This window comes from Zootoca vivipara, chromosome 11 (genome assembly GCF_963506605.1).
Source record: "Zootoca vivipara chromosome 11, rZooViv1.1, whole genome shotgun sequence".
Taxonomy (NCBI): Eukaryota; Metazoa; Chordata; class Lepidosauria; order Squamata; family Lacertidae; genus Zootoca; species Zootoca vivipara.
This window is the reverse complement of record NC_083286.1, coordinates 32,151,906-32,173,325: the sequence shown is the minus strand read 5'-3', so window position 1 is coordinate 32,173,325 and position 21,420 is coordinate 32,151,906. Positions and strand designations below refer to the sequence as shown.

The window sequence follows — 21,420 nt, the reverse complement described above, 5'->3', positions numbered from 1 at the left end:
CTTGCTGATCAGAAGGTCGGCGGTTCGAATCCCTGTGACGGGGTGAGCTCCCATTGCTTGGTCCCAGCTCCTACCAACCTAGCAGTTCGAAAGCACGTCAAAATGCAAGTAGATAAATAGGAACCGCTACAGCGGGAAGGTAAACGGCGTTTCCATGTGCTGCTCTGGTTTGCCAGAAGCGGCTTTGTCATGCTGGCCACATGACCTTGAAGCTGTACGCCGGCTGCCTCGGCCAATAATGCGAGATGAGCGCGCAACCCCAGAGTCGGTCATGACTGGACCTAATGGTCAGGCGTCCCTTTACCTATACACACACACACACACACACACACACACACACACTCAGAGAGAGAGAGAGAGGCAGACAGACAGCCAGACACACACACGACACACAGACATCACTTTACATGTGCATCAGGAAGACATGTGGAGTTGTGAAAAAGTACAGCTTGCTGGCCCATGTCACTTGTCTTGACGCATAGTCATGACTAACTTTGTCAGGGTGTGGGCTGCAGTGTTTTTGAGCATTGGTTGACAATAGTTTTCATGCATCATGTTTATTATGGAAGTGAACTTCCTTGAGTCTTTATTTTCAAAGTGTTAGGAATCGGGAATGAATTTTCTTCACAGTCAAATCTGATGGCCGTGCCTCCGCCTTTATCTCCTTCAAAAGCTATTTGCACAGTGTGGATGAATTAAATCAATGGAAACTTTGCCATTGGCTTCACTGAGATGTACATTACTTGGGTAAATCTATCCTCAGCTAATTTCTGCTCAGCGAATCATGTTGTCTGAATGATATTACAATGGGTTTTGATCATTAGCTGTGATTAGAGCTTGTTTAGTCATGGATCTGAGTGCAGGAAGCTCCTCCCAGCCCTGTAGGTTTAAAACTGTATCACTCAACAATGGTTAATGGGGGGAATAAGTGACCTTTAACTACCAAGCATAGGGTATAGTTTTGCTAAAGGAATTAAAGTGGATCAGATGCCCAAGTGTGTGCAGGGCTTGCAGCTTCATTTATGCTGTCTTTTTTCCTATGAAATGTTAAAATGATATCACGGTCTTTTAAGCCGTTAAATGACACAGATGAGGTTGTTCTTTTTCTTTTTTTTCTTTTTGCAATTCCACGTGGAATGTGGTATCTGGCATCTGGTGTAGAATTTCCTTTCTGCTTTCTAGCGCTAATGGCTGAGTGTATGCATCTGGAAAACATACAAGCCATGGCCCAAATCCAAAAAGCTCTATATGCAAATAGCTGTCTTTGAAGATGTAACTGCAGCAGCTCCCTCTGCTGAAGAAGCAACCTACACACTGTTCAGATTAGGAAGTGTCCTGATTCTAGTTTAGTGAGAGCCACCGCTGTGATTAAATCTTCAGGCTTAGTTGCTGTCCTAGCTGGGCCCTGGGTCACAAGGGAACTTCCAGATAACAGAGCTGTTGTGGGCACAGTCAGCAGCCAATCCAAGGCCAGACTGCGGTCTGTTGCTAGGCGAGAAGTATTTCAAATCAGGGCTAAGGCAAGGTCTGATTTCGGGCAAGGGGTGGCTTAGAATCAAGGCACATTTTTGGTAGAAAAGCATTGCCCAAGTCCTGCTGAATTCTATCAACTGTTTTCAAAGAGAAGTGTCCTCAGAAGACGATTAATCCCAAGGAATCTTTCCTTGAAGTCTTGCACTTCTCCATTTCCACCTGTTGTTTAAGGCACCAGTCACTCCTGCAGGCTCAGAGCCCATTAGATCTTGGCTGCTGATGTCTGGACTGATAGCCTAACACAGGCATCCCCAAACTTCGGTCCTCCAGATGTTTTGGACTACAATTTCCATCTTCCCCGACCACTGGTCCTGATAGCTAGGAATCATGGGAGTTGTAGGCCAAAACATCTGGAGGGCCGAAGTTTGGGGATGCCTGGCCTAACACATCCTTATCTCTAAATCTAGCTGGTTCTTGGGCTTTGCTCAGCACAGGGGGCTCCAAGTTGTTCCCAGAGGAAGAATCCCCTGGGTGAAAGCACACAATTTCCTTGGGAGCTGTTTTCCACAGGAAGCTCTTTATGTTCACGGGTCGGAGCTTTTGGGTGTAATAACGTCTGTCGGTTCGTTGTGATCTCTGCCAGTGGACCTCCACTTTCCAATCCTCAGTAAAATCCACTTCTACAGACCACTTCCTTGTCTTGCACAATTTCCTCTTCAAAGTTGGGCATCAAAGAGATACTCTTAGTTTGCTCCTGAGATTCATTCTATGCTCACTAAGATCAGCATGTTATTTGGAATATGCTTTCAGTGAACATCAGCCTGATACCTACAGTATTGGCATTTGATCTCCTACCTAAAATCCACCTGTTTGTCCAGGCTTTACCCTGAGGGGTAATCCAGCTGTTTCAGTGCATTAAGCTGATGTGTAATGTATTTTGTATTTGTTTCATGGTTGTAATTTTATTGCTGATTTTATGCTGTTCACAACCATGGTCTCCCCCCTCCCTTAATGTTGATGTTATATAATGTTTTCCAAATAACAATCTGCAGAAGGGCAGACACTTACTACATAAATGTTACTCACAGACTCAGTTTATTTTTTTTTGAGTGAAGCATTTGAGCGTTTCTGTATGCAGAATGTCCGGTCCCCTTGTCACTGAATGTTTCTTTTTGGCATTTCAGCGTTGGCTCTGCCAATGGGCAGCCCCTGGGCATTGCCAACCCATGTTTTACAACAAGAGTTTTGCAATTGTCTGTTGCAGATACCGAAACCTGTGATTACGGATGGCACAAGTTCCAAGGGCAGTGCTACAAATACTTTGCTCATCGCCGCACGTGGGATGCGGCAGAGAGAGAGTGCCGCCTCCAGGGAGCCCATCTGACCAGCATCCTGTCTCAAGAAGAACAGCTCTTTGTGAACCGTATGTGGCATTTTCATCCAACTGAGGACGCAGAGGCAGTGGAAATGGCTGTAAAATAAAATATCCACCAGGCCTCCAAATATTTTATTTTATGTTTTGCTTTCTGAAATGTGTGTTATCGTTTATCCTTTTAAAAAGAGGACCTTTTGTCCTTGACCGCTACTTTGTTCCATTCAGCCCTCCTCTAGGGTCTGCCAAACTCATTAGCTAAAGTGGGAGAAATGGCTGATCTTTGGAGGGATTCATCTTTTACAATCCTAAAGAATTTAGTTCACGAGAAAAAGACATTAGAAGAAGAATTAAGTGAGGCATTTTTTTCCGGTGTTTTAATTTTATTTTAGGCTCACTGTTTAGACAGTCTCATCTCCAGGCACTTTAAAAACACTGTTGCTTGCAGGAACTGCTGCACCAGTCACTTTGCGTTCTGCTACAAGTAGCTGACATTGGTTGCAGTCCCAGGTGCTATCTGACAATCGCAATTATCATTCCAGGCTAATGCACATGAGGTTCATTTCAAAATGCTCATCATTAGCTGTGTTAATGTTTGGGTAAGATGTTCAGTCCCTGAATATGTTCTTGGAAGAAAACACATGTTTGTTCTGGGTTTGTGTTGTCACTAGGTTGTTGGTTTTCCGCCAAGTCGTTTGGCACATCTTTCCTTTAAAATGTTTCTAAAAATTGCTTTACGGGGATATGCCTCCCTGGAAAGAAAAATCGGCACACCAGCATGGCACAGTAAAACATTAGAAATAACTAGGAAAATTAAGAAGGAAATATTATGGTGGCCATTTTCGTTATTTGTAGCTTTTTGCATTTTCTGGTTTTTTTTTTAATTAAACAAGAAAATACAATCAGCATGGGGTGAGGGTCCCCCCCCCTTCAAAAATATAAATATTATATTTTCAATTGGGCATTGTTCAACTTCTGTGTTCTCATAGATATTTGCATACAAATGGGACACACTCTTTTTACCTCTTCCAGGGAATATTCTATATACAATTTGTGGTACATAACAAGATGGTTAAATTACCGTCATCTACTCACATCATCCTCCAACTCTAAGGAGCTGGACAGCCTGATACATCAGGGTGCAAAATATGCAATGGAGCACCCACATGTGCATTGAAGTTGCTGGATCACAGTACGTGTGAAATCAGCACAGTCATTGGACATTTGTATTCAGGGACTATAAAAAAAATCACAGCAAATGGCAACAGCAGTGATCAAGATGTGTGACCATAGGTGGTATTCTATTAATCAGTACTATCATCATGAGGATTTCCACTTGCCCTCCCTCTCCCCCTCTTACACACCCTCCTCAAATCTTCTCGAGGGATTTGGAACAGTTTTAGGGGGCATGCAGGAATAGGGGGGAGAGGAGAAGAATGTTCCATTGCACAAGCAGACATCCTTGTAGTTGTTGGCATTCATATGTCTCAAGAGACAGTGGAGTGTGCCTTTGGGGGTGAAATCAAATTACTGTGCTAGCAACAGCAAAGTGACTTCCTCGGGGTACAAGCCTGGACAATGTGTATGAAGGTCCTGGACTGTCCAGACAACAAGACCCCCCTCTCATCCTCACTGGTGTGGTCCAAAGGAAAGCAGAGCAATACATTTGGCACTCTTGCACTGATGGAACAATTGCCTTAGTACTATTTTGAATTCCACCCACTGGCGGAGGAAGAGGAGTGCGGGGGGAGCACAACGCCCCCAGCAGCGCGATCCCGGTGGGGTGCCATCGCAGCTGCCCCCCCACCCTGGGCGCCATGCCTCCACAGGCGGTGTGCCACGCCCCCAGGACGTGCGCCAGCCCCGCCTTCACCCGCTCTCTGCCCCCCCCGGTGCCAGAGCAGGAAGCTCTGCCACTGATTCTACCCCCTTTTTTCATAGATAAATTATTAGTCTGATACAATAAGGGCACTGAGAAGTTTTACTTCTTTAAGTGCAACCAACTAAACAAGCTTGTTCAAATACTGGCGAGTGTCAAGCATTTTATCATATACAGCCATCTGAAAAGCAAACCAACTATCCAACTCTTTAAGAGTAGTCAGCAGCAAAATACGAAATCATTTGGGGTGGTGGTGGAGGAAATGTGATTAAAAATAAATAAATAACTTCAGTTATAAAAAGGTGGAGCACACTGCAGATATTCATTTATTTTCTCTGTGAAAGAATAATCATTTTGAAGCACACACAGGAAGGCTGATTCAAGTCTATGAAAATACTTTCATTTTGAGATAATTCCCTTGTATGGGAAAGTTGGTTTTAAAAAAATCACTGGTTCTGTTTCCTTTTAGGAATAGGACACGACTACCAGTGGATTGGCCTAAACGATAAGATGTACGAGAGTGACTTCCGCTGGACTGATGGCAGCGTGCTGGTAAGAGACCTAGAAAACATTATCTGGAAAACGTTTCAGTTGTTTGTGACACTGCTTCCGAGAAAGGAAAATAGGTCAGGCTGCGAGAACAATGGAGAAAACTATCTCCTAGCAAACAACCAGCCTGATTTGCTATGGTATGATACCCACTTTGTCCTTATTATTGTAATGTAGGGTAGGCAGTAATAATGCCAAGGTAGTTTTGGCACTTCACGTGTTTGTACATAACTTTCCTTACTGCTAGTCCAGTCTTTCAAATTCCGGCTCAAAACTTACCTCTTCCCTTAACCCTTTTACCCTCAACCTCCAACTAAAATAAAGTGGCATATGTTTGAATTTATCCCATCTCAGCATTTGCTTTTCTACTGTTGCCCCACCCAACTAAATTAGATTGCATGCCTGGTACAAAGACATGTCTTTTGTTTGTATAATAGGGCGAATTAAGAGAATTGGTGGTAGCTGTTTCCTTAGCAACTTAAAAACAGCTTATACACAATCATTGTATGGGCTTTATGCAGATGGCGGATAAACTGTGGCTCTCCAGATATTTCCAAACAAAGACTCCCATCGGCCCCAACCAGCATTGCAAATGACCAGAGATTATGGTGGCAGTTGTACTTCAGCAACTTCTGGAGGGCATCAGGTTAGAGATTAGATGTTTCCCTAGTCCGTCATAGCTGTCAACTTTTGGATTTGAAAATAAGGGATCAGCAGCAGCCTCACCTTTTCCGGGGACAGTCTGCGGTATACAGTGGGACCTCGACTTATGAGCTACTCGACATCCGACGTTTTCAACTTATGAGCGGAAAACCCGTTCGCGGCTAGATGCAGTTTCCTCGACTTACGAGTTTTTCCGCTTCCAATGCATTCCTATGGGAAACTCGACTTACGAAGTTTTTGACCTACGAGTGTGCATTTGGAACGGATTAAATTCGTAAGTCGAGGTCCCACTGTATATAACAATCCAGGATAGCTTGGGAAACGGTTCTGGAATAAGGGAATTTCCAGCAAAAAAAGTGAAGGCTGACAGCTATGCCGTAGTTTCTGTGAATGAACCTAAGTTTTAATAGCAAGTTCTACTCTCAGCAAAAGTCCCAGCCCACCATTTACCTTCACAAACCACCTGAATATACCGCTCTTCATCACAAGAGTGGTTCACAAGATAAAAACACAAGACAAAAGCACAAATAAATAGTTAAAACAGAAACAACAAATCAATAACCCCCCCTCCCACAAACACATTTAAAAGGCTGTGGAACTAGTCAGAGGCCTGGTTGAAGAAGAATGTTTTTGGATGGTGCCTGTAATAGATGTGCCAGGCAAACCTCCTCCTGGATGAGAGCCTTCCACAAATGGGGAGCCACTGCAGAAAAGCCCCGCCCTTGTGTTGCCACCCTCCAGACCTCACGTGGAGAGGAGGCACATGAAGAAGGGCCTCAGATGATGAATGCAGAGTCCTGGTCAGTTTATATGGGGAGAGATGGTCCTTGAGGTATTCCAATGAGCTGCAAGCCCTGGATGAGTGAACTAACATTTCCTGTGTTCTCTGTTGAGGCCTTTAATACACAGCTATTTCCTGGGGGAAATGCAACATTGGTGGAGCATCTGGATTCCCTGAATACAAACCACTGAGGCTCCTATAGTCCCAGCTGCATTGCACAAGGTCTGCCAACCTGCAGCCACGAGAATAGGCATCCAGCGTCCCACACGGAAGTCCTTGCCTTGCATGCATTCTGCTCTGGAGACTGAAGTCTCCCATGTTCTTATCTTTTCTAAGGGCTTAAATGGTATCGACGTGCAGTTTTATCCTAACACAAATTGCTGTGGTGGTGTGGATTTTCTCCGATACCGTGGTGGGGGAGGGGGAGCTTAAATCTGCCCCCCCCCACCCATACTGTGCTCCTTGGAACAATCCCTGCTCCATGCCTGGTATTTAATAAAAGCTACAGCATGATTACTAGTGACGTCTTATTCCTGCCACACGTAGCTAGGCCCTAACTGGGATGGTGTGGGACATTCTCAGATTGAATAGCGTGAACTGAAGTCGGTTCACTCTCCCACCTAAGCGCAGATGCTTTGCAACAAAATACCGCATAAATTCAAAAGTAAAGCAAATAAAACTGCTGCTCACTCAGCTGCCCCTTTCTTTTTAAAACAGGGTTTTGTTTCATCCAAGTCAAAAAATACTTTTCCCCATATGAAATATATACTGTATATGATTTTTAGCCTGCGGATTCTGCACAGATACTGGGGCCATGCTTACTATTTGCCTTCCGTCGTCAGGCCTCCAGGAAAAGGTCTGGTCCTTGCATCCCTTCTGCCTATCACACATGACAGCTTCAGAAAGAAGTCACTGAAGAATCCGCCTTGATTGATTACCATTTAGAGTTTACCAGAGGGTTTGAGCTGCTTTGTGTGTGTGCATGTGTTTGAAGGACCCTTTTCTTTAAGAGCTGCTATTTGCTGCAGGTGACAGTGTAGAAAATGAAAAAGGGGAGCAACTCTTTCCTTCTCTTATGTGCTATATTGCTGACATACTTTATTGCTGGAACAAATGTGCTTTATTGTGCCTTGAGGAGTAGTTTCTCTTGGCGTGTGGCAGGAGAGAGCCTGTTTCTCCCCAAGGGCACCCTCCCACCCCCTTGGAAGCCTCACACATTCTGTCTGTATTGTGGGCTTGAATAGCCTTGTTCTCCACTTACCATGTTTATCCTTCCCCCACCCTTTCATGATTGAATGCACTCTAGCACTCCAAGAATTGTATTCGCAAGATCAGCCTGTCTTCAAGCTAGTCAGTATTAAACATGTGATAAACCTCAGGGTGGGAGAGCCAAGAATGGCATGGCACCAATCTTCAGACTCCAGGAAATGAAATCCTAATTCAGGCTTTTGAACAAACCGGAGTGTTAAATTTTAGCTTCTTTTTTGAGATGAGGAAAAGAAGGCATTTGATGAGCAGGATAAGGACATCTGCCAACAGACCTCTTTCCGTCTGATCTCCATCCCATTTTTTTCTTCCTTTCTGTTAACCACTTCCCTCCACTTCTTTTCTTTAGAAACAATCAATAACGTTTATGCTTTTTCCAGTTTATACAAACAGGATTAAAGCCAGACTTAGCAGTGATTAGAGTAGTTCGACTGAAATCAATAGAACTTGATCCAGTCATTGCTAACGTTAATGGATATCTTCTAAGCATGACCAGTATTTTATGTATCCCAAAGTGTTAAACTGCATGCCTCTGAATATCAGTTGCATGGAAATAACAGCAGAAGATGCTATTGCACTCAGGTCTTGCTGGAGTTTCCCACAGATGTATTGCTGGTCACTGTGGGAAACATGATCCTGGACTCAACTGATCTTCATTTTGATCCATTTTGATCTTATTCATTTCTTATGTAAACTTCCTGCCTTCCCAGCTCACTCAGCAAAAGGGAACTGGCCCCAACTTCCACTAGTTGCAATGAATTTACTTTTAACCTGCCGATCCTTCCAACACTACAATTCTATGATTCTGTGCATCCTTTTTTATTTAAAGGGATGGGGAAATGTTGTGCGAGAGTTTGGAGAGGAGGACGGCAGGGGACTAGTGCAGGCACCCCCAAACTTCGGCCCTCCAGATGTTTTGGACTACAATTCCCATCTTCCCCGACCACTGGTCCTGTTAGCTAGGGACCATGGGTCAAACATCTGGAGGGCCGCAGTTTGGGGATGCCTGGACTAGGGTATATGAGAAGTAGCAAAGAAGTCTACCATGGCTGTATAAGCTTGCTCTCTTCATTGGCAGGGTGTCAAGAGCTGAGACTACATCTTTCCTGCACATTATGATACAGCTTTTCCCAACTTTCCAACTAATTAATGAACATGTACTGTGTTTCGAGCTGAATTCTGACACAGGTTATAGAACTGAAGGGAGAATCAAGTTCACCTGATACTGTAGTTCCTTGCGTTGTTTTATTAAGCGATGACTTGTTGTGTATTTTCCTGAAAAACTGCTATTCTATATACCAGAGTGGCTAACCTGCAACCCTCTAGATGTTGCTGGACTCTATTTCCCATCATCCCCAGCCAGCATAACCAGAGTGGTAGTACTTCCAAGGGGGACAGACCTGTTGTGCTCCTTCTGGGGTAGTTTGTCCATCTTTGGTCCCCACCCTGCACTCAGTTGTCACCTGTGGTTCCCATAAGCTGTTAGCAATGTCACAGTGGCCACACCCTGGGAAACCAGTGCAGTGATGCCTATCAAACAAAAGGGGCTTCACTGTGGATTGCACCCATCTGGGATATCCAATGTATGAGGCTCTCTGAAAGAATAATCCCACACTGGCCTAAAGGCACAGCCTTGCTGATACGTCTAGTCAGTGCCTAGATGGGTGATAGCTTGGAAACTGTCTGTACACTTTCTTGGGCTACATGATGGAAGAAAAGCAGTATATAATGTATATTTTAAAATGTGGGATATGGAAGTGTAATTAGTAGGTAAGATAGACAGATAAATGAATATATCCAACATAGAGTTCTGAAATAAATTATGAATTGGCACTGCTGTTAGCTGTGTCTTCAGAAATTTTCTTCTGTCACTTCCGCTTTTGTTTTTCTCCTTTTCTGGTTTCTTCTTCTTCTTCTTCTTCTTCTTCTTCTTCTTCTTCTTCTTCTTCTTCTTCTTCTTCTTCTTCTTCTTCTTCTTCTCCTCCTCCTCCTCCTCCTCCTCCTCCTCCTCCTCCTCCTCCTCCTTCTTCGGAACAGAACGTTTTAATAGGAAACTACCATGGCAAATTATAGAATGCGTTTTGGGGTTGCTTCAGTGCATATCTTTTTCATGAAGTTATTGAGGAAGTCCTCAGCTTTCTCATTTTGTCCATGTAAGGCAATTTGTTTGGCAAGAACTGGCAATATATATATTTAGAATTGAATTGTGTTTTATAGGATTGGAGGAAATAGATTATCTAGTCCAGCTGTTTTTGAAGTCCATGGATTTTCCATCACAAAGCTTTGCTCCAACTGGTTAAACTGGGAAGGGAAAATGAGTGGAGGGAGAAAGTCCCAGGGTAGTGACAGTTGGGGGGGGGAATGTACCTGAGGTCAAGAACAATCCCATAGAACTTTTCTTCAAAATAATAATAATCAATATTTAATTTTCAGCTGTAGTGATATCTTTTGTCTCATGTGATGAAGCATATCTTATTTTCAAATCTTAGAAGAAAAATAATTTTTGGTTGAAATAATTTGTTTCTTGACAAAAAAAATCATCCCCCTCCCCCATTTTTTGAACCTTAAAGAAAAAGAAAAAGAAATGAAATTTTTAACTATATCTGTACAGTTGGTGACTATAGCTTATTTAAAAACTGCAGCTCATAAATGTTTGGTCATTGCTAGAGTCTAGGGAATTGCACACAGAATCACAGATTTATAGAACATAATCATAGAATGATAGAACTGTAGAGTTGGAGGGGACCTCGAGGAATCTCAAATGAAGCGTCATTGACAGTTGGCCATTTAACCTATGCTTAAAAATCTCCAATGGAGTGCATTCCATTGTCAAACAGCTCTTACTGTCAGAAATTTCTTCCTGATATTTAGTCAGAATCTTGTACAGTGGTACCTCTACTTACGAATTTAATGTGTTCCGGACGCACATTTGTAAATCGAAAAAATTCATAAGTCGAAGCAACCCTATCTAAAAATTCGTAAGTAGAAAAAAATCCTATCTAAACTGCATCCAAGATGGCGGACGGAGCTCCATTCGTAAGTAGAAACATTCGTAAGTAGAGTTATTCGTAAGTAGAGGTACCACTGTAATTTGAATCCATTGGTTTGGGTCCTAGCCGCTGGAGCAGAAGAAAACAAGCTTGCTCCATCTTCTATGTGGCTGCCCTTTAGCTATCTGAAGACCTGAGGACCCCATGTCCTCTCAGTCTCCTCTTACCCAGGCCAAACATACACAGCTCCCTCAACCGTTCCTCATCAGGCTTGGTTTCCAGACACTTGATCATCTTGGTTGCCCTTCTCTTTTACCCAATTTAATCTTCTACCCATTTTTAAAATAAGGAGATACTTGGTGGAATCTGCAATGTTCCAGAGATCAGTAGATGTATATACAACTTTGTAAGACTTGCTACATACTTTCTCTGAGGGGCATGGTTCCTATTAAAAAAAAAAGCTTCCGCCTGAAATTCCCATTGGAACCAAGACTTGAGAGAAGACTTCTTTGAATCAGGAGAAACTAGTTGCATGCTGAAATACAGTAGATTTTTAATTTCAATAACTTCATTGAATGGCAACTTTTCACTCAGTACAGTCTTTGCACAATGCCTTTGTACAAGTAAGGATCAACTGCTATATTGCTAACTGAATACTTCATCAATCAATGTGTTAGATGAGATGTGCAATTAAGAATCAAGGGTCTACCTGTTCATTTTCAGGATTCTTGGGTTACTTTTTCCCATGGAAATTATCAGCTGTTGGCAATTTACCAGAATTAACAACTGTAAAAATACCAGACTTGTGCACTGCATTTTTTTTTCCATTCCCTGACTGGAATGCATATGAAGTTAACAAAAATAATTCCAGTAAGTGGAGTAAGCTTCTAATCCATGAGGACTCATTGACAAGCAAAGCTTTGCAGGAAAAAGTGCTTAGGTCATTGCAGAGCCAACCACGAGCTGTCACACAGGAATCATTCTTCATGGACCAAACAAAATTGCTTTCATGCATTTCACCAGTAATACCTCAAGTTTTTCTAAAGCTTTAAAAAAAAGTTTGGGGAAACCACCCAAGAATAAAAAGGAGAGAGAGAAATGCAGTTCCTAGTATCTTGCACCCTGGAGGTGTCTGGAATTCAGCAGGGCTTCCTATATAAACATAGCTCTCTCTGTAGGGTTCATGCTTCACGTTAAAGGAGCTTTATTAAAATTGCCGCGAGAGCTTGCATATGAACTGAACTGAACTTCATGAACAAAAGCAAGTTAAGACCTCTTACACTAGGAGAAGGGGACGTCAGAAGACAAGATGGTTGGACAGTGTTCTCGAAGCTACGAACATGAGTTTGACCAAACTGCGGGAGGCAGTGCAAGACAGGAGTGCCTGGCGTGCTATGGTCCATGGGGTCACGAAGAGTCGGACACGACTAAACGACTAAACAACAACAACCAATGTAAAGGCATAATTTGATGCAACCCTTAACCAAGCACTTTTGAAAAGAAATTCAGGTCTCAGGTTTAATACCTGGCATCCCCAGATATGTCCCACTCCTGGGCTTCCCATAGGCACCTGCTTTGTCCACTAAGAGAACAGAATGCTAGACTAGGCAAGACTTTGGTTTGAGCCAGAAGGACTACTGTGACGTTCTTATGGAAAGCTCACAAGCAGATCCAACTTGGACTCTCTTGTAGCCTGATTCGCCTTGCTCCAGGTTTTGTAGCAATAATAGCTGTGTGCCTAAGTCTAGACATAATATACTAGACATACCATGGTTTGTTCTAACCATAGTTCAGAAGCCCCACATTACGGTGTGACCTTCCAGGTGTAAAATATGCAAACTGTTGCTTAGAGCTGCTTGTCTAGTGTTTCCCATCTGCTCAGTACTCAGCTTCAGAGCTGGGACTTGGCGCTTAGTGCTGTGCGTGAGCCAACCCTTTAAAGCTAGGGTTGCCATATTTCCAAAAGTGAAAATCCAGACACAAAAAATGTTGTTGTTGTTAAATTAATTTCCATTTATATACATTTCAGTAGTTTAACAATAGTTCTAACATTTCAAACCTTGACTTCCTTCCTCCTCTTTCTGCGGTTCCTTAAATTTATTTTATCATTTCCTGCATATTCTAACAACCTATTCTTTTATTCATCTATTTTGACTATATATTCTTTTGAAAATGCAGGTTATTACAATAATCCTGCCAATGTCTTTATCTGCTGGACATAAAAGTTATTCAGGAGCTTTTTTTTTTTTTGCCCAAAGTTGTTGATCTTTTCTTTTCTTTGCAATTTTTTTGGAGTTATTCTTAAGCAATTTTGTCAAAATCTATGCTTCCGACGTATGGCAGCCCTAATTAAAGCAAGTCATTATTTACCTATACAAGCCATGGTGCAATGTGAAATCTGAACTACAAAAGGATTTGACCATGGGTTCTTCACATTTCAGGCCTGTTGGATTTCCTGGGGCTTCCTTAGAAGCACATGGGAATTTTATGATTCAAGTCTGGACAAACCTGGTTTGCTGGCCAAACTGGGGGGGGGGGAGCCTTTATCACAGGGGCATCTGTTGATCAAACTATTCCTATCTCTAAGGTTTGAGTTCCTAAAGTTTCTGCTGAAGCTGCTTTCCCCTTTTAATTACTTGAATTCTTTAAAAGAAAAAGAAGAAAAAGATATGCACATGCCGTGAGTAAATAGCCCCCTTCAGACATCATTAGGAGGTGTTTAAAAACCTTGTAGGGAAATTGCATTTCAAATAATTCAATTAGATTGGCGAGTGCCAGCTTTGATATCAGCAAAGCCTAACCATGTAAACAGAAAAAAGCAGGTATTGTTTTTGGCACATTTTCCACTGAACTTGGATGATTACCATTTTGCTATTTGGGACCTTTGCAAGCAGGCGAAGCTGTAAAGGAGTCCACTGGAACCATTCATGTTATGGATTAACTACTTACAGCTACTCTCGGGGTTGTGCACTGGGCCTCTTTCTCACAGGGGGGAGTTATTCATATCCTTTGGAAAACGCTGCTGATAATTAGTACTTTGTATGGCAGTGAGCTCACTCACATTACACAAGATTAGTGCTTTATTAAACGAGCAGACTGGTCTCCGCAGCCAGATTGTGTCTCACCCCTGGCTTGCTGGCAGCAAGGAAACAGGCGCATTGCCACTTTAAAACTGTCCAGAGACCTAGGCTCATTTCGCTTCCCTTCCATGCAGACACATTTCACATGTTTGTAATATGGGGCTTCAGGATGCCAATGGGAAGAGGCAATGTTGCAACAAAAGGAAACAGAGGTTCTTTATACGAAAAGAACAAAGCATTTTCTTTCTCTCTCTCTCTCTCTCTCTCTCTCTCTCTCTCTCTCTCTCTCTCTCTCTCTCTCTTCTCTCTCTCTCTCTCTCTCTCTCTCTCTCTCTCTCTCTTTCTTTCTTCAGTTTTACCCTACACAAATCTGTGTCTGTGCCCCTTTCAGAGAGCATAAAGGAAGGTGGGGAGGAGGGCGGAGAGAGAGAGAGAGACTGTGAGCCTTCCATGGAAGAAAGTTGCCTGGGAGAGTTAAATAAAACAAACAACCCCCACTTGGGAGTGCTGTAGGCAGACTGCAGACAAAAAGCCTGTGGTGCCAAAGACCCCCAGGACCCTCAAATAAAAGGATTTTAAAATATTTTCATTTTTGGTTGGTACCGTACGGCTTCTATTTAAGATACCCATTTGACCTACTCTGAGGAAGAGGAGGGGGAAGCCTGCCAATATAATTACTTGAAATATATTGTTTGGTGACAAAATCGTGTTTATTTTGCTCAAACTAGTAAAGAGGCCACTCACACAGGCATTTGTTTGTATTTTTTGCTTAGGTAGCCCATTACCTTCAAGCAGCATATATATGAGCGTTTTGCTTTGTTTTTTAATCTTTGGGCAGGAACAAATGAATCTTGGAAGGCAGAAGCAGATTTAGCCTGCAAGTGTCCCTCTTCTCCAGATACGTGCCTGATTTAGAGAAGCTGTCCCGGTTTCTTATTTGACTCCAGAATGTCGCACTTTTCCTTAGGATGTCCCTATTTTCATTGGATAAATGTTCAAGGCCTTAGCTTTAACCTCCTCAGTTCTTCAAAGACTCAGACCAATATACCTCAGTGACTGCATCTCCCAATACCAGCTGCTTGCTTCAGATCCAAGATTGCCACGTGAGCCAATAATATGTGCTGTGAAAAACAGGCCTTTGTGGTTGTTGTCCTGAGACTGTGAAGTGTTCTTGTTTTCCTTGGCCGCCTCCTGTCTTTTTGGGAAGGTTGCAACGTGCTGCTTTTATGATTGCCATTTGGTATAACCAGTTTTTTATTGTTAATTATGTTTTTGCAAAGCTGGACATACACTAACTGAATTGTTGTCAGCCTAACAATTGACCTAACAATTGTCTGCTGTTTTTCATGTTATAGTTGTGACAAGCTGGAAAAGCCATTTTAATCATAGAGACCCATAAAGTGTGTAGGATGGATAGGCAGGCAGGCAGGCTGTTTCTTCATTGTCTGACAGGGCTGGCTGGCCCAAGATATTTTGCTGCCTGGGGCAAAAAGCAAGGTTGAACCTCACCCCATTCAATGTACAGAAGCTGACTGGAGTGGCAGCCAAATCTTTCAACACTTGTGACAGGACAGCATCTTCCACCATATCCGTAACAGAGGGCAGCAGGTGGGCTTAGAGAGCGCAGAGAGCAGGCTGTGTAGGTCACACAGATCTGTCACTCAGCACCTTGTGGCCACTGCCTGCTCCTCAGTATCTGCCACCTGAGGTGGCTGCTTCCCTTTGCCTAATGGTAGGGCGGGTCCTGTTGCCTGTTGTGATACTATGGCACAAATGTCTGAAATGGGAATTTTTGAGTGTGGTCTTCAGTGATGGGTGGTTTGTTGTTGGTTTTTTTTTTTTTGTAAACTGCTGATGTAACAAAACCAGTTGCTTGAATCTGCATTTTATTAAGACTTGCTCTAAAAACCCAGTTCCTCTCTTTGTTCTCCCTTCTCCCTTCCTCTCCTATGCACAGCTAGCTAGAGACACCATACCATTGAGCACACGAAGCTCGCAGAAGGCAATGGGAAGACTGTGATTGATTTCCTTGGTATTTGTGCTGAGCACTAAAGGAATCACATCTTTCCGGTGTATTAAAGCTCTTAACCTCCTTTAATCAAGGACGTTTATTATCCTGGTTCAGCAATGAGTAAACAGCTCCATCTAGTGGGGATTTTCTGTGACGCTGAATAAGCATTTACACTGAGCTGATCTCTTCAAGTTTCAGTGGAAAATTGCTTTAAATCTCCAAATGATTGCTCCCCAATTGCAAAATACAAATTCAGAGCATTTTAATTTTTTTTTACATAAGGCACTTTGTTATTTTATACCAGGAAATCATCGCGAGACATGTGGAAAACATCTCGGAAGGATATATGTGCTGAGAGATCCACAGGCTTAAAATTTGGCATGCAGTCAGAAATTTAATAGTATCCCACATCCTAATAAGTCATGTTAGGCCCTTTCATGTGGAGAATTCTCAGGTGTCTGGTGTGCAAAACTCAGTGTCCATGAGGTACACAAGTAATATTTACACTAGTCCAATCAGCAGACTCCAGTAATAATAATAATAATAATTTATTATTTATACCCCGCCCATCTGGCTGGGTTTCCCCAGCCACTAATTAGCTTCCCCAGGGAGCTAATAGGATTTTTTGTGGGTGGCACATCCAAACTAGAGACTTGTATAACTTTTTGTCTGTCCTGCATTAAAGTATGCAGATCTGCTTTCTGAATGTTCCCATCAACTCTCTTATTCTTTTACTCAGAGTGGCACGTTTAACCATGCAACTAGATTAGGTCTATCCTCCCCTGATTCATTGCAGCCTCCTAGGGAATTCCAGTGATGCATTTGTCTTTTCCCACCTCTGTGTGTGAATATCGGCAGCACACATAAGTTCATCAATGGTAGCTGTTGCGATGGGAGAATATCTTCCTTCTGTTCTGTGCAACATCTCCGCCTTGATTCAGAAGGGGAAGGTGGAGTTTGTACACTTTTCCAAGTCTGGCAAAACCTGCTGGTTACACTGTACAAACACAGGACTCCTAAACACACTGTTTTTGTGTGTGCTTACGCTTTTTGAATGTACATAATAACATGTGAAGGAGACAAACATCTGTCAAACTGCTACACTTAGGCATTGATCTGAAACACCAGGCTTGGGGAAGTAGTGGTTCTCCAGCTCTTGTTGGACTTCATATCCCATCAGCCCAACCAGGGATGGGAGGGCCACAGGATCCCTACCACTGTGATGCAAACTTAGTGGGAAGCAGGCCCCATTGAATACACTGCGACCTATTTCTGGGTTGACAAGTCTCTTGACTCTCTTATCATTGTACCTATATAGTACACGTTGATAAAAATGGTTGTAGCTCGCACACTTTAGGTGTGCATTTAAAAACTGTGTTTGTTTTTGCTACATCTAAAAAGTGCCATGGGCAATGTGCAGTGTTACACTAATTAAAAGCTGCCTTCAGTGGAACCAAAGCCATGCTTAGTTCATTATGAATCAGCTCAGTCTGAACTTACTAAACTAAGGGCACCCTTGATAGGTCAACTTGCAGACAGCCCAGCTGTTCATGTGGGCAATGGAAGGACTTTGCTTGAAGTTAAAAAAAACTTCGGAAGAAATTTACCAGTTTAGGAAGCGCACTTTCTAGATAAAAACCTGAAAGGTCTTATCTGCCTCAGTGGAAGAGTTTTTTCCTCTAATAGATAGGAGGGATTATGGGAAAGACAACACTAGTTAATGAAGGTTTCCCGTGTTCAGTTTTAAAGCACTCACTGATAAATGCTAGGCTTATTTTGCTTTGTTTTGAAGGTGTCCTTGGCTTCTTGGGTTTTATGGAAGGCTTGTAACACCCCCCCCCCCCCCCTGCCCACATAGACAAAATTTTCCAGGGGGTAGTGGAAGGAGGAGAAAGAAAACCTCAGTTCTCTTAAGGAAGCATTTAAAGAAGCTGAAAATTAAATGACTGACTTACTTAGTTTTGGGACTTGTTTATTAGAAAGAGCCACATCCTTGATATTGGATGCTCATTGGTTTCTCACACACAACGGTCAAGTAATTATGCTTTGTGCATTGGCAGTTGATTTAGTCGCGGTTCATTACACTATGTCCCATTGACTGCTCTGGAATGTGAAATCCCAACTATTGATCCCAGGCACTTGGTGGGGATTTCAGAGATAAAAGGGATAGCTGTTATCATTCAGTATCTATCACATTGCTTAGATACTGTTCACGACAGATTCACCTTGACAACATTCAAGCAAATAAAGAGCCATGAGAATTACTTATTGGTTACCCGAGTAACTAAGCTGCTATAAAGCCAGAATAGGTTAGGATATATGCAAAAGATTTCAAGAAAGAAAAGCTAGAGTTGTATATTTTGGATGTGCGTCTTGAGTGAATGACAAAAGTTAGCCAACAGCTAACAAAAATCAATTGTTGTTTTTATCTTGTTTTGTTTAAATGCAGTTTCAAGAAAGGATTTCTGTATCTCTTGTGGCATGGAGCAGTATAATTTAACTGAAATTTAAATGTTAGATACCACAGAAATGGGTAGCAGTAGGAACACAGTCCTATAACTAATAAGGAATGACCACACTATATACTTTCTCTGAAAGAATGATAAATTATTGGAAAGTGGTGCTTAGTTGGCAATGCAGAAGTCAGCTTTAATTTTCTGTAATGAATCTCACCAAGAATGATCTATGTGAAAGCCAGCATGGGATTATAGTTTGGATGTCAGATTAGGACTGGGGAGTCACAAGATTTAAGTCTATCCTCAGCCATAAAGTTAATATAGTGAGCATGGGCCAGTTAATGTTCCTCAGCCTAACCTACTTTACAGGGTTGTTTGAAAAATATGGGTAGCATGCACCATCTTAAATGAGGAATTCTCCCAAACTAGGGTTGCCTCTTCTATGCTGGTGCTTTATACAACACCAGCATCTAAAAAACAAAGACAGTGTGCTTTTGGCTTCAGAACTCTTGTTCAGTTAACTTGCAAATTCAATGTATTGATGAACTATTTAATTAATTAAAGCTTGTAAACAAATCAACTTAGAGAGAAGCCCCTGTTGGTGAAGCAACCACAATCCATTGTTTTGTTCTTTTCTTGTGGGGAGGCTCAGAGGTCAAGCAAGGTGTGTCCTTCCACAGATGACAATGCGCTGCCATAGGATTGTGCCATTTCTGCATGTATTGGGAAATGGGCTTTGAACATGGTGCTTCCATGCCCGCTCCCCATTTTACCCAGCTTCCCTTACCTTTAGCAGGATTCCCCAACAACAGCAACTGCCATCTAAGGCAGCTGCTTCAGTCAGCCTAATGGTAGAGCCGGGCGTGCACCCAATTACTTTTCAGGAAATGGGGTACAGGAGAGCTTGGGTTCAAATTGATGTCAAAGCTGGAAGTACCAAAAATCTGTTGAGAACATCTAACCATCTAGCTCAGCATCCTGGGCTATGCTGGTTTTGCTTTGGCATATGCCTGCCTGTTTTATCTTTACTTTAGCTTTCCACCAGTTTTCCAGAGACCAATATTAAGAGAAGTGACCTGTAATGTTCAGGATCCTCTTCCCCTCCATCCCTTTTTTATTTTTTTTATTGAAAAATGGTGTTACATTGGCTACTTTCCAGTCCTTAGGTATGGAAGCTGATCTTAGAGACAAGTTGTATATACTTGTTAGAAAATTGGCAGTGTCACATTTCAGTTCTCATCTGTTGACGCTTGTATGTGAGGATCAGTCCTGTAAATATCTCTGTGCATTTTGTTCCATATTCTTGATGCCGTGTATATTACCCCAAGCAGCACCACTCTGCACACACAGAACATAACCCCACATGCCATTGTATCTGTAGAAGCTTGCTGTTGTACCTGGATCATCCTTGGGTTGATTTAAGTACAAAAGCGAGACTTTTAGCTGATAGCTTCATCTATTAAAGCATAACACTTTATTTCTTCATTTATACAAAGATGTAACTTAGCTGGAAAGTAACTGGGAAAGGGGTATTGTTTTTGTATCCGCCTGCTCATTTGGCTGGCTAAGCTTCAGAAATATAAGACATTGTTCTGTGCCAAAACTGGAAATGAAACATTCTGTTTCTCTTCCATGTGCTATTTGACAAATACAGAAATAGAATAAAATAGAAAGTACAAAGGCATGGAGCACAAACCACAGTGATGTTGCCTGCATGAGCCCTGTTGAAATTAGTTGATGGAAATCAATTGAAAGCTTCTGCACAAGACACTTCCATGAATACACCAGGAGAAGCTCCCATGAAATGATGTCCGTTTTCACCTAAATCTATATATATTTGGATCACATTCCATTAGTAGCCTTGCTCATGCATCAGTTAACTGATACTGTGGTTGCCGAAATCCCAACCCTTAAAGTTTTGTGGCAGATTGTAGTTGTGGAGCTTAGTGAAAGATTGAGATCCTTTCTTCTCATCAGAAAGTTAATTTATCTACTATCACTTTCCATCCTACTAGGGAGGGGGAGTACCTTTGGTGGGGTGGGGGAGCACATCGTGCTGCTTCTGGGGTAGTTTGCCTACTTTTGGTCTCCACCCTACACTCGGCTCTCACCTATGGCTCCTAAAAGCTGTCAGCAAGTGACAGTGGCTGCACCAAAGGAAACGGTTTCGACTGGCCGGCCAAACCAGGTGAGGGTAGCTGATGGGTCTCAAACCCTCAGTGAGTTAGAGACTTTCCCTGCATGCCAAGACAGGCTCCAGCGGATTGGGTGGGCGAGACCAATAGTAGGTCCAACAGTCATGAAGACACTTTCTGCACATGCTGTAGAAGTGAGAGGCAGATGGGGCTCATCAGCTTGGGAAGGTAGCCCATCTAGGAGGACATAGGAGCCAAGTCTTAGGGGCTGAAAATATTTAAAGGGGCTTGGGCCTCCCAAAGTTGATGGGCATTGTCATTCAAACGGTGCATGTGTGCTGTATGATGGGATCAATTATGCAGGACAGGGCTTACCTGGGCCACCCCAATATTTTATTCAAGTTGGTACCCCCTGGAGAAGGAAAACGCTGAAGCTAATCCTCCACTGCCTTGTGGGAGATCTTTGGGAGAAGAAAAGCTTCATGAGCAAACTCTACACAAATGCAGACCTGGATGGCGCCTTGTACGCCTCCTTCCAAAAATTCCTGCAGCCTAGCTGACGCCAAACCTATTGCTCTGCTTTCTTTGGACCACATAAACAAGACCAAAAGAGAAGTCTTGTTGTCTGGGCAGCCCAGAACGTCCATACACACTGCAGGACACCCAGGAGAGGTGACTTCAGTGCTGCTAATGCAGTGGTTGGACTTCACCTCCAGAGGTGCACTCAGTTATCTCTGGAGGCAGATGAATGCCAACAACAACAAC

General features: G+C 42.7%; 1 protein-coding gene across 4 annotated transcripts in view; it reads left to right on the top strand.

The window, feature by feature from the left end:
* Nucleotides 1-21,420, top strand: part of VCAN (versican) — a 230,002-nt gene that overhangs the window by 199,901 nt on the left and 8,681 nt on the right. For all 4 annotated transcript variants that reach the window (XM_060280214.1, XM_035100044.2, XM_035100043.2 and 1 more), the window contains 2 exons: nt 2,738-2,896; nt 5,194-5,276. In XM_060280214.1, coding sequence (XP_060136197.1) covers nt 2,738-2,896; nt 5,194-5,276 — 242 coding nt within the window. The remainder of the gene's footprint in view (nt 1-2,737; nt 2,897-5,193; nt 5,277-21,420) is intronic.